At 37.8% G+C, this 21421-nt stretch overlaps 1 protein-coding gene across 1 annotated transcript in view; it reads right to left on the bottom strand.

The window, feature by feature from the left end:
• The window catches only part of C6H1orf87 (chromosome 6 C1orf87 homolog), a 65861-nt gene that overhangs the window by 32138 nt on the left and 12302 nt on the right, over positions 1 to 21421 (bottom strand). The window contains exons 2-6 of the mRNA XM_021201294.1: positions 18823 to 19057; positions 12068 to 12208; positions 11201 to 11464; positions 5006 to 5127; positions 2937 to 3102 (exon numbers count right to left, since the gene is read on the bottom strand). Of these exons, the coding sequence (XP_021056953.1) occupies positions 2937 to 3102; positions 5006 to 5127; positions 11201 to 11464; positions 12068 to 12208; positions 18823 to 19057 (928 nt within the window). The remainder of the gene's footprint in view (positions 1 to 2936; positions 3103 to 5005; positions 5128 to 11200; positions 11465 to 12067; positions 12209 to 18822; positions 19058 to 21421) is intronic.

The raw sequence follows: 21421 nt of genomic DNA on the forward strand, positions 1-21421 counted from the left end.
AATTGATAGAGGAGAAAGTGGGGAAAAACCTCGAAGATATGGGCACAGGGAAAAAATTCCTCAACAGAACACCAATGGCTTGTGCTGTAGATTCTGATGTCTTAACACATGTTTAAAGGGGAAATTTGAGGCTGTATGCTCAAGAGCCGAGTTTCTACAGTTCTGCTGAAATATGGACCTTGTTCAGGAAATGGGAAGGTGTGATGGCTAATCTCAATTGTCAGCTTGGTGAGATACAGAATAATCTGAGTTGTCTCTGGGCATAAATGTGAGAGATTGTCTTCAATAGATTTATTGAGGTGGAAATACCTGCCCATTGTAGGTAGGACCATTCCCTAGGCTATAATTATTGAATCTATAAAAAGAAGAAAGCAAGGTGAGAACAATCATTAATCTTGATTCTGTATTTCTTGACCTCAGATGCAATGTAACCAGGGTCCTCAAGCTCTTATCACTATAGTTCCCCTGCCATGATCATCTGTCACTTCTGCGAGCCAAAGCAAGCCAGTCTTTCTTTGATTTTGCGAACATATTTTGTCCCAGTAACAAGAGTATGGCAGTGAAAAAATTAATAAAGAAATATATGTGGATCCACCTTGCATTTACAGTCCTGTCAAACCATCCTTATACTGAAGATGTGCAAGATAGCAAGATGGATGGGTCCATAGATGAAGATGACTTATACTAAATGTTTCTATAATTTTTGTGATTCATCAAATCCCAGTTGATCTGAGTGACAAGATCTGTAGGTGATTTTTGATATTTATTTTCCTTAGAAGCCACAGGTCCTCTGAAAACCCTTTGAAGTTCTTTGGGTGTTCTCATGTCCACTAGATCCTTATTTTTGTTTTTGTTTTCATGCCAGGGAGCTATAGAGAGCTGTCATGGACCACCAATAAAGTTCATGACTTTCTCTTTCACACTTTAAGAAAGTTAAGACTTATAGGTCCAAAATATCAATGCTTCTAGTTCTGGCCTTTAAAGTCTGCTCTCAACCTTGGATCCAGGAGCAAGGAAGTTGTGGTGTGGTTGTACCCTTTGCTTCCTATTTCAAATATCCCTTTGGCCTTAATTTGGTTCACATTCTGAGGAAGCAGAATTCTATTTAACATGCCTCCCCGAACTGTATTATACTTTGAGTGAGTTCCAGCTGTCTTAAGAGATGCCAGATGGCCCATGAAAGTCATACCAACTCTAAGAAAAATACACCCTATTTCCTTGGATCTGAACTACAAAGTTAAGCTTTCAAGGCCAGCTGTAGACAAGAACATTTAAGGGTTCCATGATAGCCAGTGTTTAATGTTGTATCATGTGACCTCAAGACTGAGATCTCAAAAAACTGGTGTGCATGTGTGTGTGTGTGTGTGTGTGTGTGTGTGTGTGTGTTAAGATATATTGAAGGCCTTGTGTACCAGACTATATGCAAGTAACTTCATATACTTAATCTCATTTAATCTTCACAGTAGTCAAAGGAGGTGACTATTTTGTACCCAGGTTTTCCAGATAAAAATCTGAGACCAAAAGAGATTAAATGAATATATTTTAATTTTCAAGCTATTTATGTTGTAGTTTATACATAACATCTGAAAACACAAGGCTTCACATTACATGGTTTATAATCAAACAAAGACCTGCTGCTTCTTAATCTATTCTTTATGAACACAAGAAAGACAGGTCATAGCTTGCCTGCAATACTCTCATTTTACTGAAACATGTTTGCATGTACAGTACACATGTACACAGGTACATGCACACAAAGACATTAGCCTAAGCCTAGCTTTTCATGTTGGCTACATACATGTAGTACCAGAGAAAGGCAGTTTTGTTTGAACCTATTTGTATGGTACTGCATCTTTGCTTTCTTACTAAATAAAATTAAAAATTAAAAAGGTAATCTGACTTCCTAAGTTTTAATCCCTGAACACCCAGAATAAAGGTATGCTGTGATGTCCCTGATAGGACCTTTCTCTTGTAATTCCCAACCTTCCATAATCCTCTAATTTCTTTTTTTTTTTTTTTTTGGATATTGTTCCTCAGTAAAATCTTCTGGAGATCCTCTCCTAAGTGCATTCCATCTGGTGTCAATTTCCAACCTTTTCTACTTTGAAATGTCAACTCTGCTTTTTTTACTTGTGGCCCAGGAATCAGTTCATTTGTCCTCTTCAAAATTCAGAATATATTTCACTTATGAAAAGGCAGTACCTATGCCTATCTACCTACATTTCATGATTTTGTGTAAGGAGTTAATTTTGTTGTTGCTCTAGGAGATCATGTCAGTGAAGCATTTAGTCCAGTGCTCAGCACCTAGTTAGATTTAAGCAATGTGAGTCTGTGTTATTATCAATGCAGTTATAGTAATAACAGCAATCATCATTCCGCCTCTGTCCTGTGTAGCTTTGAGACATCAGTTTATTTGGCTACAGAAGATTCATGAATTAATATTGTTCTGGGTCCTCTTCCATGAAACACATCTGCACTGGTAATTACTGTCTCAAATCAGCATGCTAAGCTCTATCTGCAATAAATTACCTCAGTCCTAAAATATGGTGTTCCAAAGGCTTGAGATGCCACATGCTGACCCCAAGTAGAAGCTTGGAGAGGATGTGAGAAATGAATTTGGCCTTGAAAAAGTAATTGTTTGCATTGTAAAATATTATTTTGATATTATTATGTTTTCTATTATTAACATTAAACATAGCCCAAATATAAATAATTCCTAAACCAATTCTGCATGTTTAAGAACTCTTTTCTCTATTTTGTTTTATCTTCTCAATCACACACACACACACACACACACACACACACACACACACACACACACAGAGTTGTTAGAGAGAACACACAACATAGCTGTACCTTATTGTTAATATAGACTCGATATTCAAAAGTAAGTAGCCTGTTGACTGTTGTCAAATCTGATATATAATTTTGGTTACCTTGGGCAGGGGCAGGCAGCCAGAGAATGAGTGATCTTCCTTTCGAAAGCTCAGGTTAAGGCAGTCTATGCTGAATTTGCCTTGGCATGGTCTTAGTGCCATCTTCAAGATCTCTAGCAGGCTCTTGTTCACTTCAGACAGTGAGCTGGAATCTTGAGGTGGAATTCTGATTAGATAAGCAAATAAACACTATGAAAAGAACAACGTGCTAAAAGATTCTGCAGGCTTTTTATGTGTGTTTCTCAGTTCAGCTATTTACCAAAGCTATCCATCCACCTTAATTTTAGTAATCTGGGTGACAGCTGCATGTGCAATGTTCATAGATTTGCACTCCTCTTTTTCATTATAGTGATATCTATAATTTCTTCTCAGGAGGCACAAACCTACTGGGTCATTTCACAGACATAAACATCTAATTTGTCTTCCATCTTTTTTTTTTTTTATTTGAGAGGAAAATAGCAACAAGTTATAAAACAAATCTTGGCTTACTTAGTCTTGCTGTTTTTAAATTCAGTTGATTATTAATAGCAAATTAAATTCCCAAATCATTCATTGCCACAAACAAAGCCCAACAGATGCTCCCATATAGTGACAATGGATTGATATGGGAATTGATTTGCCTGTATTGGGCAGAGGTATTGCATACTTTATAACCTTCCTTTTTTTGTGTCTGGAGAACTGAGTGATTTGGAAATAGTGTTTACTTACAGTCTTACATGCAAATATGTAAGTACTGAGATAGTCATGTTTGACTTTTTCTTCTTTAAATAACAGATGAATGAAAATGGGGTACTAAAAGGTTATTCTGATTTGTTTCATGAACCTGTTACCTCCAAATTCAAGTGATCCCCTGGTCCATTTGAATCGTACCTTCCTCTGTGAAGTTCAAACTGACTTACATTTTATGAAGGGAAGTTTTACTTTCTCAGAAGGAAGCTATAACATCTGTATACTGGACACTCACATACATGAGCCTTCTTTCAGTAGGAGCTACTACTAGGAATTTACTGTAAGTGGCAGGATTTCTGAAGAGTCTGTTACAGGAGTGTACTTTAACTGGCTCACTTTAGGAAATGAGGTCTATAGCCTTTGAGTCACAGAACTGCACCTAGGACTTTGGTGATGTAATGTGCCCCCTGACAACTGCTCTTCCTCCCGGTTCTTGGTAATCGCAGAAAATGTCACGCTTCACTCTCCTCATCTCTAATATTTCTCCCACACACATTTTTGAAAAATGCTCTGTCATGTCTTTTGCTTAAGATTATGCAAAAATATGACTAACTTTTAAGTTTAACACCCTTTGTTAATACCAATAACCTACACTGACCAAACCTTTTTTCTAGGCTCATAGTTTAAAGGTGAGTTCTCCATCCTAGATGGTTCTTTATTTCAGAATAAGATATTTTTTTAAAGATAAAAAGGGCAGATATTTTAGTATTAAGAAATATATGAAATTAATGAAAATTGCTTTCTATGTTTAAAGAAAGAGTGAGAGAAACAGAGACAGAGAGACAGAGAGAAATGAGAGGGGTGGGGTTGGGTAAGAAAGAGAAAGGAAGGCAAGGGGGAGAAACTATACACACAAGCCTAGTGTTTGTGAACAAGTACCGCTAGTGAATGTCTCTACTGCCCTAAAAGCTCTAGAAGTCTAGTGAGTCTGAGTGTTTACCAAACTCAAACTCAGGAGTCTTAGATTATGAGAGTGGAGCCCTCATGAAAGGGGTTATAGAAGAGGTTACAGTGTCTCTATCTCTCTGTTTCTCTCTTTGTGTTTTTCTCTCTCTGTGTTTCTCTCTGGATGTTTCTCTCTCTGTCTCTCTCTGTCTCTGTCTCTGTCTCTCTCTCTCTCTGTCTCTCTCTCTCTCTCTCTCTCTCTCCCTCTCTCTTCTATCATATAAGAACAAGGAAGGAAGTGACATCTGAAAACCTAATCGCAAACATGCTGGTACTTTCATCTTAAACTTTGAACCTCCAAAACTAGCCACAAACAGCACATCAGTTCACCACAGTGGTATGACTTAGTCGGATAGTATGCAGGAGCTATATGACTACAAAGGGGAAGAGAGTACCTTTGTTTATGGTAGCTTGGACTTGGAGTTTTCCTTGGGTTACTATATTCAGCTGTTCCATTTTGCTGTAAATTATCTTTAGTTGCTTCTTTCAAAAAACAGAGTAGCTCTCCATAATTCACCTGAAAGTTAAATATAACATAGAACAACTTCATTTTATTTATGTCAAAGGAAAGAGGCCCATTGGAGTCAAATGTACTTGGAAAATGTTTACTGTTGATAATTTTCAAAATGCAGACCCGTAATTATTGGTAGTTTTAGCTAAATGGTCTTATCTGGATAAATGGCAAAATAGTACCTCCTCATTCTTGCCTTGTGGTTGGGTAGAGCCCAATTACTTAAATTCTTGGCAGGACCCTACAAGTGTAGTAAAAAGTTTTTGAGTGTGTAACTGCATATTAATTCAAACTTTATCATATAAATGTTTCTGGCCACTCTTGTCTGAGTTGGTTTACTTTACTTCACTGCAGCTATGGTCTGAAAACACAACATATAAACTTCTACTGCACTTGCATCAAGTTATACAATACCAGTGAGCTCTTCCTGAAACACTGTGTCTAAACTAAAAGCTTCCTTTTGCAGAATACTTTTCATGATTTCAGAACATGCTATGCAAGCCATTGAGAAAGAGAAGAGTTCAATTGTCCTTGCCTACTAAGATTCATATGTACTATGCCAACGACTATAATGGCAAGATATTCTGCAAGGTACAATAGTGACATTCTTATCAAGATGTGAACTAACAGCTTTCTAAATGGATTTAAGAACTTCTCAACAGGAAAGAAACCATGCCTTTTATTAGAGATCTGTCTGTTCAGTACTAGTGAGATTATGAATTTTAGAGGAGAGCTTTTAGTTTACCGGACTAGCATCTTTCCAAAATACATTCTCAACCTTAATTTATAACCACTGAAAAGTATAGCTCTCGGCCCACATCAAAGAAGCATCTCTTTGAAATAAATGGACACACATACACACACACACACACACACACACACACACACACACACACAAACACACATGACATAAACTAAGGCTCAGAAAATATCACAAAGGAAGGGCAGAAAAATTATAAGAGCCAGAGGATTATAAAGTCTGGGAGATTGTTTTTTCCTAGAAATAGCAGGGAAGTTTTACCCATGATACTGAAATAATATTGCTGCCTAAGCAAGAGTTGAGCATTAGAAATACTAATAAATATGCTAACACAGAAGATAGAAATCTCACAGGATCCCATCCCTGTACAAAAAGCGACAGGCAGTTAATGACCTCAAGCTGTACTGCAGAGCAATAGTGATAAAAACTGCATGGTATTGGTACAGAGATAGGATGATCAGAGAAATAAAATTGAAGCCCTAGAAATAAAACCACACACTCATGAACATTTAATCTTTGACAAACAAGTCAAAAATATGCAATTGAAAAAAGAAAGCATCTTCAATAAACGGTGCTGATATAAATGGTAGTTCATATGTAGAAAAATTAAAATATATCCATATTTGTTACCCTGTACAAAGCTCAAATCCAAGTGGATCAAGGATCTCAACATAACCAGATACACTGAACCTAATAGAAGAGAAAGTAGGGAAGAGCCTTGAACTCGTCGGCATTGAGAAAATATCCTAAATAGAACTCCAATGGATCAGGCTCTAAGAACATAAATTGATAAATGGAACCTCATGAAACTGGAAAGCTTCTGTAAAGCAAAGAACATAGTCAATAAGACAAATCGGGAACCTACAGATTGGGAAAAAAATCTTCATTAACTCCATATCTGATAAAGGGCTAATATTCAAAATATATAACGAACTCAAGAAGCTAACATCTAAAAAACCAAAATGAGGTATAATGCTAAACAGAGAATTCACAACAGAGAAATCTTGAATGGCAAAGAAACACTTAAAGAAATGTTCAGTCAGGAAGTGGTGGCACATGCCTTTAATCCTAGCTCTTGGGAGGCAGAGGCAGGNAGATTTCTGAGTTCAAGGCCATCCTGGTCTACAAAGTGAGTTCCAGGACAGCCAGGAATACACAGATACACAGAGAAACCCTGTCTCGGAAAAAGAAAGAAAGAAAGAAAGAAAGAAAGAAAGAAAGAAAGAAAGAAAGAAAGAAAGAAAGAAAGAAAGAAAGAAAGAAAGAAATGTTCAAAGTTCTTAGTGATCAGGGAAATGAAAATCAAAATGACACTGAGATTCTATTTTATACCAATCAGAATGATTAAAACCAAAAACTCAGGTGACAGCACATGTTGGTGAGGATAAGAGAAAGAGAAACACTCCTCCACTGCTGGTGGGATTGTAAACTGGTACAACTACTCTTGAAATGAATTTGGAGTTTCCTCAAGAAATTGGAAACTGATCTACCTAAAGACCTAGCTATACCACTCTTGGGCATATACCTAAAGGATGCTTCACTGTACCACAGGGGAACATGCTCCACTATGTTCATAGCAGCCTTTGGGTGATAGCTAGAAGCTGGAAACAACCCAGATGTCCCACAATGAATGAATGGATACTGAAAATGTGGTTCATTTACACAATGGAATACTATTCAGCTATTAAAAAGGAGGACATCATGAGTTTTGCAGGCAAATTGTTGGAATTAGAAAGTATCTTCCTGAGTGAAGTAATCCAGACCCAAAATGACATGCATGGTATGTATTCACTAATAAGTGGATACTAGCCAAAACAGTACAGAATACCAAGGATACGTTCCACAGAACTCAAAAAGTTTAACAAGCTAAGGGGCCCAAGTGAGGATGGGAGGGAGACAGAAGCAATCATGAGAGGCAGAGGGAGGGAGGGACATGGGTGTGAGAGAAGAGGGGGAAGGAAAAGGGGAACATGATCAGGTATTGGGGGGAGGGGAATAGGAGAGAATCCTTGAGGGCTAGCAGAATAAATGGAAATATGAAACCTCGGGGAGTAGGAGGTCAGGGGATCCCTCTAGAATGTACCAGAGACCTGGTAGGTGAGAGTCTCTCAGTACTCAAAGAGAGGAACCTTACATGAAATGCTCAACAGTGGGGGAGAAGGAATTTGTAGAGTTCACCACCTGAAGAAAGACAGGGCATCAAGTGGAGAGATTGAGTTGCCATCCCACAGTCAAAAACTCTGACCCAGAATTGTTCCTGTCTAAAAGAACTGCAGGGACAAAAATGGAGAAAAGACTGAGGGAAAGGAGGTTCAGTGACCAGCCCAACTTGGGATACATCTCAAGGGGAAGCTCTAAGGCCTGATACTATTACTGGTGTGCTTACAGACAGGAGCCTAGCATGGCTGTCCCCTGAGAGGCCCAACAGACAGCTGATTGAGACAGATGTAGATACTTACACCAAACCTTTAGACTGAAATATGGGATCCCTGTGATTAAATCAGGGAAAGGGTGTAAGAAGCTGAGGAGGAGGAGGGCTACCCCATAGGAAGACCAGCAGTCTCACCTAACCTGGACTCCCGAGATCTTTCAGACACTGAGCCACCAACCTGGCAGCATAAGTAAGCTGGTCCAAGGCTCCTGATACGTATACAGCAAAGGACTGCCTGCTCTGGCCTCAGTGGGAGAAGAAGTGCCTAACTCTCCAGAAACTTGAGGCTCCAGGGAGTGGGGAAGCCTGGTAGATCAGGGGTGGGGTAGGGTGGGGCATCCTCTTGGAAACAGGGAGGAGGAGGAGGAGAAATGGGATGAGGAACTGTGGGAGGGCAGACTGGGAGGGGAGTAATGAAAGAGTGTAAAAAAAATCAAAGTAATAAAAATATTTTAAAAATTACCCTTTCCTAGCAATGTGGTGATTAACTGGTTATTCAGTGCAAAGTGGATAAAGTTAAAATTAGTCATATACACACAAACAACAAAAACTGGTTCAGCATTTGTACTTATGAATTTTATATATATGTAGTAATGATCATCATCAAAGAAAAAACAGGTTATCCATTTGAGTAGGAGGTGAAGGGTAGGGATTTGAGGTAGGAAAAGAAGGGGGTTATAATATAATTTATTTTAAGATTAATAAGATATACTATTATATTTATTAGTAAGATATTATATTATATTTATTTAAGAATAAATAAGGGGCTGGAGAGATGACTCGGTGGTTAACAGTACTTATTGCTCTCTCAGAAGACTCGAGTTTGGTTCTCAGCATCCTTATTTTAGTTCACATCCACCTGGAACTCCAGTTCTGTGGCATCTCTGCTTTCTTCTAACCTTCATGGGCATGAGGCATGGCATACGTACATATATACATGAAGGCAAAACACTCATACACATAAGATAAATAAATCTAAAGATAAAAATTAATTACATAGGTATATTCATCTTATTAGTATACAAACTTGCTTTAATCTTTTATAAATATTAAAATTCTTTGTACACCAAAGATTATTGTTGATTGTTCTTTGTGATCCATTACCAGTAATTGTTTGATTTGTTTACCTATTATATATATATATATATATATATATATATATATATATATATATATATATATACCTGAGGTCACATTTAATTTCTTTGGCAAGAAATTGTCAGGGATGACAAAGTTTACACAACCATGGGAGAGCCATGTGGCTAGTTTTCTCTAATGTGCTATGAACAGAAAAGAAGAGAATTATTTTGAGTTAAGGATTAAGCTTTCTGCATAAAGACCTTGGAAGTCTAAGGTTTACCCCTCCAGTATCACCTGCAAAAGGATTCCTGAGCAGCTGTTTTATCAGGATGGGCCCTGTAGCTTAGACAGCATTAAATATAAATATAAATATAAATATAAATATAAATATAAATATAAATATAAATATAAATATAAATATAAATATAAATATAAATATAAATATAATGTGAATAAATGCCTATAAATATAATGTGAATTTAAAAACTTAGCAGCTAGCAGGGATTAGGAATGTAGCCCAACTGGTAAAGTACCTGCTAACCATAGTTCTTGGGTTTGATTCCCCACATGAAAGAGAACAAGATAGCACATGCCTATTCTCATGGCCCCTGAAAAGGGGAGGCAGAAGGATTAGAAACTCATGTCATCTTCAGCTACACAGGTGCCTTCAGATGCCAAAATATCGATAATGACAGTTTTTTTAACCACAGAGAATATGGGGTTGTTAATGGGGGAAAACATAGTCTCTAGCCTCCTTTCCCCCTCTCACATCTCAGAAATGGTTATTACATATAATATGTGCTTATAAGTTTAGATGAACTCATATACTCTAGAGAAGAGAATTTATTAAATTAGGTGAAAAAAGCCAAGATTGTTTTCCAGTATAGTAAGAGATTGAAGGATGGTCACTGATTTCCAGTGCTAAAATAGAGGCCACCCAGTAGCTCTGGATAAAAACCTCCAGAGAACAAGAGGGACGGCCTTGGAAAGAAGTTAGGCAGAATTTCATATAAGGTAGGTCTTGGTTTATAAAATTTTACTGAAGTTTCATGCAGTTTGTGTCATGTATTGTCCACATATTGCTAAATAATTATCATAAAGATAGAGCAAGTTTAATTATGATAGCTTAGGAGAGAGAACATTTATTAGAGTATCTATTAAGAGCTAGATACAACATCAATATTTGTCATTTGTGATGCTGGTTTTGACATGGTTTCCTAGATGAGATCATTGAGGTACCAGGGACATTGAGAACAATCAGACATATAGGCTGTATACAAAGGCACTCTGGCTTTTCCATAATTGAGCTCATGTCTTAGCTCCACGTCTCCCTTTAATCCCTTGGTTTCTTCAATCAATTTCCTTGATAATCTGGGCCTCAGTTTCCAAAATGGTAGCAAAAAATTAAAATGTAAAGACACCTCTGACTTCTAGGAAAATGTCACAACAAGTTTATTTTAGTTAAGCCCTCTACTCTTACCTTGAGGCTCAGAGACCATGCCTGCTCACCATGGGACTCAAAAAGGCCCACTGATTTGAATCAGTATCAGGCTTCATATGTTTAGAACAGACAATGAAAGTTGAGACAAGAAAGTTCTTTAAAGAGAAATTGGACGTATCTGAGAGCCCTAACCTTTTCTCTTCCAATTTTTTCTCATGAAAACTTTTTCACTCATGAATAGCATAAGCTTAGAGGTCCACAGGAAAGGCCTTGGTCAGGGGAGAAACTTGTTAATTGTATTACCCTGATGGATTAAAGGAAGAGACCTAAAAAGAACCCACATTTTAAAATCATACAATAGCCATACCATTTCCGGAGAACACCTTCTAGAAAATCTTTGGCAGAGGAACTTGACTGTTGGTAATGACAGAGGGACCTTATGCCTTAGGAAGAGGCGGCTCAGCTGTGACTGGTGAAGAAAGCCTGAGGAGATGGGGTCCAGAGTCTTCAGCTCTTTCTGAAGTTTGTCCAACAAATTGGAGCTCAATGGGTGTGAGTTGAGTTCTCTTCTGACCAATGTGGTTAGAAAAGAATCTTCACTTTTCGTTATACTTGGCCTTTGGAAAATTTCCTAACCCAACAAGGAATAGAAATGTGAGAAGAGCTCTGAGCAAAGACAAGTAAAAGCATAAACCACTGGCACAGGTGTCAAAACTGGGCCGGAGCTAGGGCAGGACAAGATGGTGCCACCTGAGGGAAAGTATTCATTCTGAATAGTTTGATTAGTTTACGGGACCTTGGATCTCTTCCTTAGGAAGGAAGGAAACAATTCTTAGAGGACATATATGCTCCTTAATGCCCATTATCTCTTTCACAATCAATGAAAATTCATTTCATCTTGAACAAGCATTTAGAATACTAAATCTTATGGGCTTGTCAGATTGTGGAGTTTAGTGCTAAGAGTAACAAAAGGTAAAGACTGGATTGAGATTAGGTAAACTGGCAGGCTAGGGGCCCTTCTAGGGAATTTGGAGTAAAGGAAGTTGAGATCTGTAGGCTTGCCTGGAAAGTCCCCATGGAAGATTCCTGTGAATCTGCAGAATATGAGGAGTATGACATCTGTCAGTCCATCCTCTGATGTTCTAACCAGTATTTCACTTGAAAATACAGTCAGTGAGTAGTGCTCACCATATACTCATCTATAGAAAACAAGGCAATAATTCAGCACACACACCTCTGCTTGGCCAGAGCTGTCCTTTGCTGCATGTTCCAAGCACCAGCCTACAGACTTTCTTCTGGGGAAAGTATGCATATAGGATAGAGACTGATCTCCTGTTGGTACAGAGCTGCAGTGGACATTTGCCTCATAGGAAATCTGAAAGAAAGAAAGAAAGAAAGACAAATTAAAGCAAAGAGCAGAAACATAGAAGGGAAAAGAAAACAAACAAGGAGAATATGAGTGAGCCAAGTGACTTCTTTCAGCGAAATTTGGGCCTTGATGCCACAGAGTAACTGAATTTCCAGTGAAGAACACTTAAACTCCACACCATTTCAGCATTAGACAATTAACACATGTGGAACAAAATGGGAACAATTAGATACTGTTTCATCAGTGCAAGGAAGGTGTTTTTGACAGATGCACATAGGAAAATAGGTAGAATATAAGGTGTTTGTAGACAAATGTAGAATCTTACCAAAAATGGGAGTCATTGTATTTTTTTATTAACAAGTTCAGTAAAGGGTGGTGAAGGCAATTATGAGCTTGGGCAAGAAGAAAATAAATTTAAAGTGTTACTCTCCAAAAGTGCTATCAAAGTTTATAACAAAATAAGAGAGGAGTTAGGGTCAAGGTTAAAATCTAATCTCATTTCCATAGAATATGGTGAAGTATTGATATTTGAAATTTTTTCTATATTTTATGATGGTTCATCTGCAGGGCCTTGACGGCTGGGAAAAACTGATCCTGGCAACAGTAGATGTTATGCTTCTAAGATACTTTCCATAAGCTAACTAGATATTTCCTTTATGTAACTATCATATTTTAAATTCTTGACTAGCTAGTTACCAAGATTCACATGCCCAGAAACAATCCTTCTGTCCCAGTTTGCAGGGGAACTCTTCAATGTAACCAGTGCTAAGCTGTTTGCACTGTCTTTCCCCAGTGATTCCAAGAAGCTTCACAAAATGTGTGCCTTTTGTTTTCAATCCATTTCAGGCTTTTGGGTGAATTTGGTATTTTCACACATGCTCTGAATGGGACAACATATTTTTTCTCTCAGAAAACAAAAACAAAAACAAAGACAACCATTCTTTCCAAGATGTTCACATTCATCACTTTACCGTGTGGTTTCATATCCAATTTCAGTGAAATCTTGAGTGAAAATCCATATCTGTGATTAGTATTAGTCTCAGTAAAGATACTATCAAAAGGACCGTGGTAACTTACTCTCTTCAGTCAAATGATAGCTGTGGCAAATAACTATCAGTATGACAAAAACATACAGGTACTTTGTAGTCATGAAATATTTTAAGGAAAAATCAAGAGGCTCTCCAGTGTGGGCAAGAATGTCAGTTATAGAATATGTATATAAAGAATATTTGGTTATGTTACATACTCTGAACAAGGCACCATATGGGGATATATATAAAAATCAACTTTCCTCCTAAGGCAACCCTGTGGTTTTAGCTCCATTTCATAAATGGAAAGCAGAGTTTTGCAAAAAAACACACACAAATACACACACATGCACATGTATGGATGTATGGATGGATGTATAGATGAATGAATAGATAGGGTTTCCACAAGTCTCTGCCAGTTCATCCTAACAGACCCAGAAAGAACAGAGCAGACTCTTCCATTGCTCTCATAACTTGCAAACAGTGAGAGACACAGTAAGGAACCATGGCAGTAGGACAAGTTAGGGTAGAAAAAGCCCTACTAGAGCAGTGCATAGATTCACCTAACATGGACTTAGCAGTCCAGGTTATTGGGCAACATCACCTATGTCTAGGCTTGAAAAAGATGTTAGATTTTGATTGGATAACAACAGGGTAGGGAGGGGAAGGGAAGAAAAATGACAGAAAAAGGAAAGTGAATTGAGAAAATGCCAATGGAGTATACAATGAGAGAGAGAGAGAGAGAGAGAGAGAGAGAGAGAGAGAGAGATCATTTCAGAATCTAGTCTTTGGTAAAGGACTTGCTATAGTCTGTGCTCTATCTGAAAACAATATAAAATCTTGCTTTTGGATGACAAAACCATCTGCAGTACCTTTAGTCAATGCTAGTTTTGTGATACGTTTTGTAAGAATTGTTAAAAATAAAGCATAAGAATTCTATACACAGTTATCGTTTTCCAGGGAATATTAGAAATGTTGGAAGCCAAATAAATCTTTGATATTAAAAATATGGGTCTAATTTCATTCTTCTGCATCTAGATGTTCAGATTTTCCAGCACTATTTATTGAGGATACCCCCTCTTCTCCAGTGTAGTTGTTCAAGTAGTATGTCAAGTGGCCATAGTTCCATGCACTTATGCTTGAGTCTTCTATTTTGTTAATTTACCTACCTGTCTGGTATGTGTGTGTGTGTGTGTAGATACACAGATACATAGTGTTTAATAATACACACCAATTCTTTATATGTACTATTTCATAAGTATGTAATATACCATGAGAAAAGTATATATTACAATAAGAAAAAACAATGAAGACAAAAATAAGAGAAATAATACCTGACAGCCAATCAAATCTAACTGGGATCAATAAAGCCTAACTCAGTCCACACCTGTCGATGTGAGGACACACGGTAATTGCTATAAACAATCAAGAACTATATAGTATGTGACAAGATTTATTATAATAGCTGCCAGCACAAAGAGGGAAGTTTATAAAACAGAAAATCCAGTGGTGTAAAGATTAATATCTGCCCTGTAAGACAGATTAGAACTTTGATAGATTAAAAACAGAAGAAACAAACAAACAAACAAAAGACACAGAAAAAAGGACTAACATAAGGGACTCAGTGACTGGTTGAACATGAGAGTTATGGAAAGAGGAGGAAAGCCTATCTCGGTTTCTTACTGGTCCAATAAGAAGAGTGGAATTGAGACCATGCTTGATGAGGTCACAGGAAGATAAGCAAGAGCAAAGACTCTACTTTGAACATGTGGAATTGAGCACCAAATATACATCCAAAGTGGGAAAGCCCCTTGTATTTGTCTATTCATCTCTATATTGAAGGCAAAAATCATGGGATTCTAATGCATAGCTAGATGCTATGTATGCAAAAAGTCTTTGAAGAACACTGTTACCAATTGGCTGTGATAGCTATTAAAGTGAAATCACTCACACTTTTATTTTCATGCTGCCAGATGCTATAAGCACACTTTAATTTATATTTTAAAATAGTGTTACTGTCTTTGATGTTAGTCACACATTCTTTTAAAAAATTATCAAAGAAATCAGCACTAATGTTTCTGAGAAACTATATATAGATATACAGATACAGATACAGATATATAGGTATATAGATATCATATCACATTTTCAAAGGTTTATCCAGGGGAAGAAAAAGAATATGAATAAACAACTCATTCCTCATCTTAAGAGACCTTAGACAATTCCTTTAGGGCTTGTCCAGCACATTTTTAGATGTATTACTATTCTCAAAGATATAAAATGTTGTGTTCTTATAACCTATTAGGCCTTACCCCCTGTTAAAGATATCCCTTGAAAATCATCTACTATTTGATGCTTGCTTGCCCCGCTTCATGCTGTCTCAGCCTTTATCAGTAACTTCTCTTTTGGAGCAAATTAATCTGTCCAGATTGTGGGCCACATCCCAGGCTTATTTTTATCTGCGTGTGAGTGATAAAGATCTAGAAGTCATTTTGATTGGTGTGTTTCTATAACTACAGCAGGATTCCATTTACCACTTAGTCAAGGTGGTAATGAGGGTTTCTGCACCAGGCAACTGTGGCTGCCATCTGGCAAGTCAGCCTTACATGCCTGCCTGGCAGACAGAACCAATTAGTCAGTCCCCACACCTCCCAGGAGGCCTTCCTGTATTTGGTGGTTGGTGTCCCACACTGAGCCTCTCAAAAGCCCATGATGAATTCTAGGTGGGGAGAAGAAAGTCATTTCCCTTTGGTGTTACAGAGCCAGCAAAGACTCCAGATCAGGGAAATACATGAACTGAACTGCTGACACAGCAAACTTTTTTATGGTGGTCATGGTAATTGCAAGATTCATATCACCAGTGAGGAGCTGACTATAGGTGGATGGATGGATGAGTAGTAGGGAGTGAGCTTATGTGCTAGAAAGACCTTGATTTTACCAAAACAAAGGAGCAGACTCAATCTGGAAACAGCAGTGCCTAGAATCTGAGCTAGAATAATCAGACTGACACTTCTCAGCATTATGATACTGGCAAGGCAACTGTCCTTGACTCTGATTCCTTATCCATGAACTAAAGATTTAATTGTTCCTAAGTGTACCTTGCATCAGTGGGCGATTTGTGGTAGAAATTAGTCAATACATGTAAAGGTATTAGACTAGTACTTGACACATGGCAAATGATATCTGCTAGCTTTAAATGTGAGTGAAGAATTCCTAAACTTACAGTGTAGGAAGAACGTTTTTCATGCTGTTGGAAGAACCCTTAACATGAAATGAAGAGGAGAGAAAAAAATCATACATAATAACTTTCACTCCATATCAACATACAGAGGGTAGAATGCCATTGTTTTTCTATTTTATGTTTTTGTTTTTAATTATTTATATTATGATGTTTCCTAGCAATTGTGTAATATTTTATGATTAGGGAAATCAATTAAAATTTAAATAAAATGGAAGGCTTACTATGTAGCTCAATTAGCACAGTGCTTATCTAGTACGCACAAACCCTGAGTTCCATCCTCACCACCATATAAACCAGGCATGGTGGCACATGCCTGCAATCCTAGTATTCAAGAGGAAAATAAAGAGGATACGAGGCTGAAGGTGGCTCTCAACTACACAGAGTTTGAAGCCAGCTTGGATCTTGTGTAAAAGAAGAGAAGGAGGAAGAAGAGGAGGGGTTGAGGAGGAGTAAAAGAAGTTCCAGGAGGAGGAAGAGGAGAGGGGCCAGGAGGATATGGAGCAGGAGGAAGGAGGAGGAGGAAGAGGAGGAAGAAGAGGCAGAAAACAGCAGGGGCAAAAGTTGTAAAAGTGGGTCAGGCATCCTATGTACACCCTTATGAGTCACTTTAACTTGGAAGCTCAAGTTGTCATCTATCACAGTGGAGAACAACAGTGGCATGTGCATCTGGTAATACAACACATAAAATGGAAATAGTATGTATCTGAAAGTTCCTGGTCATAATGAGGTTTTTTTTAAAAAAAAAAAAAACTGTGTTATTTTTACTAAAGTCATTCTTGAGAGTGAAAACCAGGAGATACATCAATGCCAGCAGCAAAATTAGAGGAAAACTCAGAGACTTTTAGGTGTTCATACAATACTATTTTAATCTTGCTAGTTTATTCTTTCCTGCCCTAAAGAGACCATGCCTTCAAGAATTCGCCATGAGAAAGAGAAAAGAAAATATTAAATGGAGGTCAGCAGGCCTGAGTTTTAGCCTTAGTTGTCCCACTAACTTACTGGTCATGTTACTTTTATAAATGAACTTCAGTATTCAGTTAGAACACTCAGAATGCATTCTGAAATATACTGGTGGGCTGTCAAGTATTCCACATACACAGTATTTTGCCTGGTTCTTAGGCACAGAGGTTAGAATCCATAGCCATTCACTTCCTCCTATGGAAAAAATCTAGCTGGCATCTTGATGAGTTTTTAAAGGGCTATTAAAATTATAAGCTAAAAATATTTCTCTTTGAGTTTTATGCAGACTTTAATCAGTATTCTACTGAAATATCTGGCTGTCACTTAATGCTTGGCAGCATTGCAAAACACCCACTCTATGTATCCATTTAATTGAAATTTCAGTAATTTTTGGAAATGGCACTTTGTTATCAATGAATCATTAATTTGGTCTTGATTTGGACACAGTTTTCGATTGCTGCTATACTTGCCTTTTAATTTTAAATTACTAACCATTTAAATTTATCCTTCTCAAGATAGTTTCTATGGATTGTTCAGATGGTTACTAGCAGAGTCTTGTGATATGTATTTCCATCAAAAGTTTGGGGCCCACAGTTTTCTGATATTTAGACAGAGGTGCATGAGATTTTGAAAATTAATAGTCTTTTCTTCTTATAATGTGATAGCAGAAGAAAGACATTCCTTCTGCAACAGGCTGGAACCTCACATGGTGTTCTGGTGTTCTGTCAACTAGGCAAAAGGTAGAATCATTTGAGAAGAGGAAACTTCAACTTGGAAGATGCCCCCCTCAGACTGGCCTTTAGTCAATCTGTGAGGTATTTTGTTGATTAATGACTGAGTAGGAACTCCCTGTTCATTTGGAGTGGTGGTACCCTTGGTCAGGTGTTCCTGAGTTACATAAGAGACCAGGCTGGGCAAGCCATGAAGAGTAAACCAATGAGCACCATCCCTCAGTGGTCATTGCTCCCATTCAGGACTCAAGGTTCTTGCCCTTCTATACTATGATTTACCTTCATGATGGACTATAACCTGTCTGATAAAATAAACCCCTTCTTCCTCCATAAGTTGCTTTTGATCATGACGTTTATCACATAATATAACATAAACCTAAGACATATAGCTAGTGACGCTCATTGCTGCATCCATTGCTGAGTATGGATACATTGCGAGTTTGCCACAGTTGTGTTGACCAACTCAATTTGTTGTAGACAAAGTTGTACTACACAGAATCCCCTCAAAATTTATTTTCAAGTTGAAAAAGAAGCATTTATAATTTCTGGTCTATGAAAAAGTACTTATTTCCATTTGTATATGTATTCATGAAATTACGTTTTCCTCTGTACTTTTCTAATGAGTTACCAAGAAAAGCTTGGCTATTTCTTGTTACTCACCCTGCCATCCCAGAATCTGTTACTGAGTACTCTGGTTAAGAACTCTTGACTGCTTTCTGGTTTTGGGCTGCTTCTTGGGTGCGTGCTTTCTTCCTTCTCAGCTGGGTTAGCAGTTATTTGTTGCACAGAAGAGTCAGTGGGTCCGGGCAGGTCTCTGCTCACCTGTCTTGAATAATCAGTCCTGGGTTTCTGGAGTGAGGTTTGAGGTTCTGTCTTCAACTTCTCATTCTGCTTACTGTGAAGAGAGTTTGCACCTTGTCAGTCATAAGGAACACTCATCATCATACACAACGCTGGCATGAGAAGCAGAAGGTGTGAGTCTGGAAGCGTGAACAGCAGTAACAGCCCTGTGAGATGTAGTGGTAAACATGGCTGTCGGTCTAAGCGTCATATACCCGAGAGCACCATGCGACTATCTGTCTTCTCAGATTATTTTTTTCTATTCTCACTTCCTAATCATCTGAGTATCTGCTCTAGACCACTTACTACAAGAAGTGAACACAGTCACAATTGACCACGAACCATGAGTACATTGCTCATTTACAACTCAAATATGCTTTTGCACCTAGAAATGGACGAAAGTCGAAGTCTTTTGCCAGTCACAGGCCTGTTCAGTCTCTCCTCAGTTGTTTGACTCCAAGACTTTTTCTCTAAATGTTATCTCAAGTGCTCCAGTATTTGCTGATCTAATACAAATTAAGCTATTAGTGGTTCTTTGAATATTTGTGTAATTTTATGGTCATCTTTTTTTTTTTTTTTTTTTTTGTATCATGAAATAAAAAAGAAAGTTTAGAGAGAACTCAGATTAACATCAATGTAAATGAAATGAGATGATTCCTAAAAGGTGAATGGAAAGAAATTTCTGGGAAGTCAGGGGAGAGCCCTGGAGTATTAACTCAGCAGCAAAACAAAAGATGTTTCTAGAAAGAGGCCCAGACAACAGTCTCAAATGCCAGTGTGTTCGCAATGTGTCTATGGTTTAGCCATATGAGCACTGTTAGATACTGAGCAAGGGTTCAGAAAGCTGGTTGCAATGAACTAGTGAAAGTGACACTAGAATAAAATGAAGGAAGGTAAGACAGAGATGAGGAACCAGAGAGAGGTGGCGGAAAGCACAGAGTGAAGAAGTTGAGCTGCCTGAGTTGAGGGATGTGGCAAATAACCTGGGTTTTCATAGCTCTCACCTACTGTGGCGTTTAGAAATGGCAAGGATTTCCACACATTGCAAAGCTGATGTAGAAAAGATGGTACCAAAGAAGCACAGTGGACCAGATACAATAAGAGGTTTAATCAGAGAGGCCAGTGCAGGAAAAATGCAATCAGGGATACATGCAGTCCCATTTATGTGTTTGGTGACAACAGGTTAATAACTTCTAATCTCTTAATTTTTTCCTCTGCTAATAAGACAGTTACTTGATTGGTCTCACTGGGAAAGTATGCAATGGAAAGTCTGAATTAAGGAGAAATTATTTGAATTATGTGCTATGAAGAGTGAGAGACCTGATATCTGAATGGGAAATGAGGACAATTTGCTAGCATGTTAAGATGGAGAACACAGACTTTTGTCACACCAGTTTGGGAGCATGGATGCTCTCCTCTGAGAGTGCTCAGTATTCCTCATGGAGATGCAGAGAGAGGAGACAATAATGTTCACCTGGAGCTACGCCCTTTGCCAGATTGGTGAATTCCAAAGACAATAGTGAAAGGCAGAATGCTAGAAAAAGAGAGTGTGTATTTGACAAATAGATCTTATACTGAGAAAAAAATTGAGTTTTTTTTTTTATTTAACATACTTAAATTTCTATTAAAAATAGCATAAACTATGATGTTTAAAATTTTTCTAATCTTGATTTTGAAATCAGGATAATAGTTATCTGTGGGGGTTAATATAGAATGTAGATGGGAGTGTGTGGGACTTTGGGGTACTGGGACCCTTTCTTGAACTGGGCATTTGTTGCATGACTGCATAATGTTTGTGAAAACCCAGTGAGAGACAGACACAAGACATATGCTTTTACGTCAGTGCAAAGATAGTCTTCAAAAATGTCTCAAGAAATTGGCATAAATCTTATAGATATATGTGCCCAACACATCCATGTCTAGCAATCAGTGCAAAGAAATAGTGAACACTATTTGGTGTTCAGAGGAGAGAGACATAACTATGGTCTGTGATAATTAGTAAAACAAAGGAAACTGTTTCCTCTCATGATGCCAACCATCTCCTTCAATCTCTTAATTTTGTCCCTAAATCAATCTCAAAGAAGTTATATTCTCATTTCCAGATGAAGACACTGAGATTCAGAGATTTTTAAGTGACTACATGGCTTTTCAGTGGTAGACGCTGATTTAAATACTCTTCTAGAATGCCCAGATTTATATCCTGTAGGCAGTGGGGTCATAGGGTGAATATAGAAACTTGGGATTGAACGAGGATTCAAAAACAAAGGAACAGACCACCAAAGCAGGAAGTATAGACTTTGAAGGCCATGGAGGAGAGATAACCCTCCTGGGTGGAGGCAAAGAACCTAAATCATCTTTGCTTTACTTACCTACAAAATCCTTCTCTTGGTAGACTCAGGGCAGAAATGCCCAAAAAATT

Source organism: Mus pahari, chromosome 6 (genome assembly GCF_900095145.1).
Source record: "Mus pahari chromosome 6, PAHARI_EIJ_v1.1, whole genome shotgun sequence".
Taxonomy (NCBI): domain Eukaryota; kingdom Metazoa; phylum Chordata; class Mammalia; order Rodentia; family Muridae; genus Mus; species Mus pahari.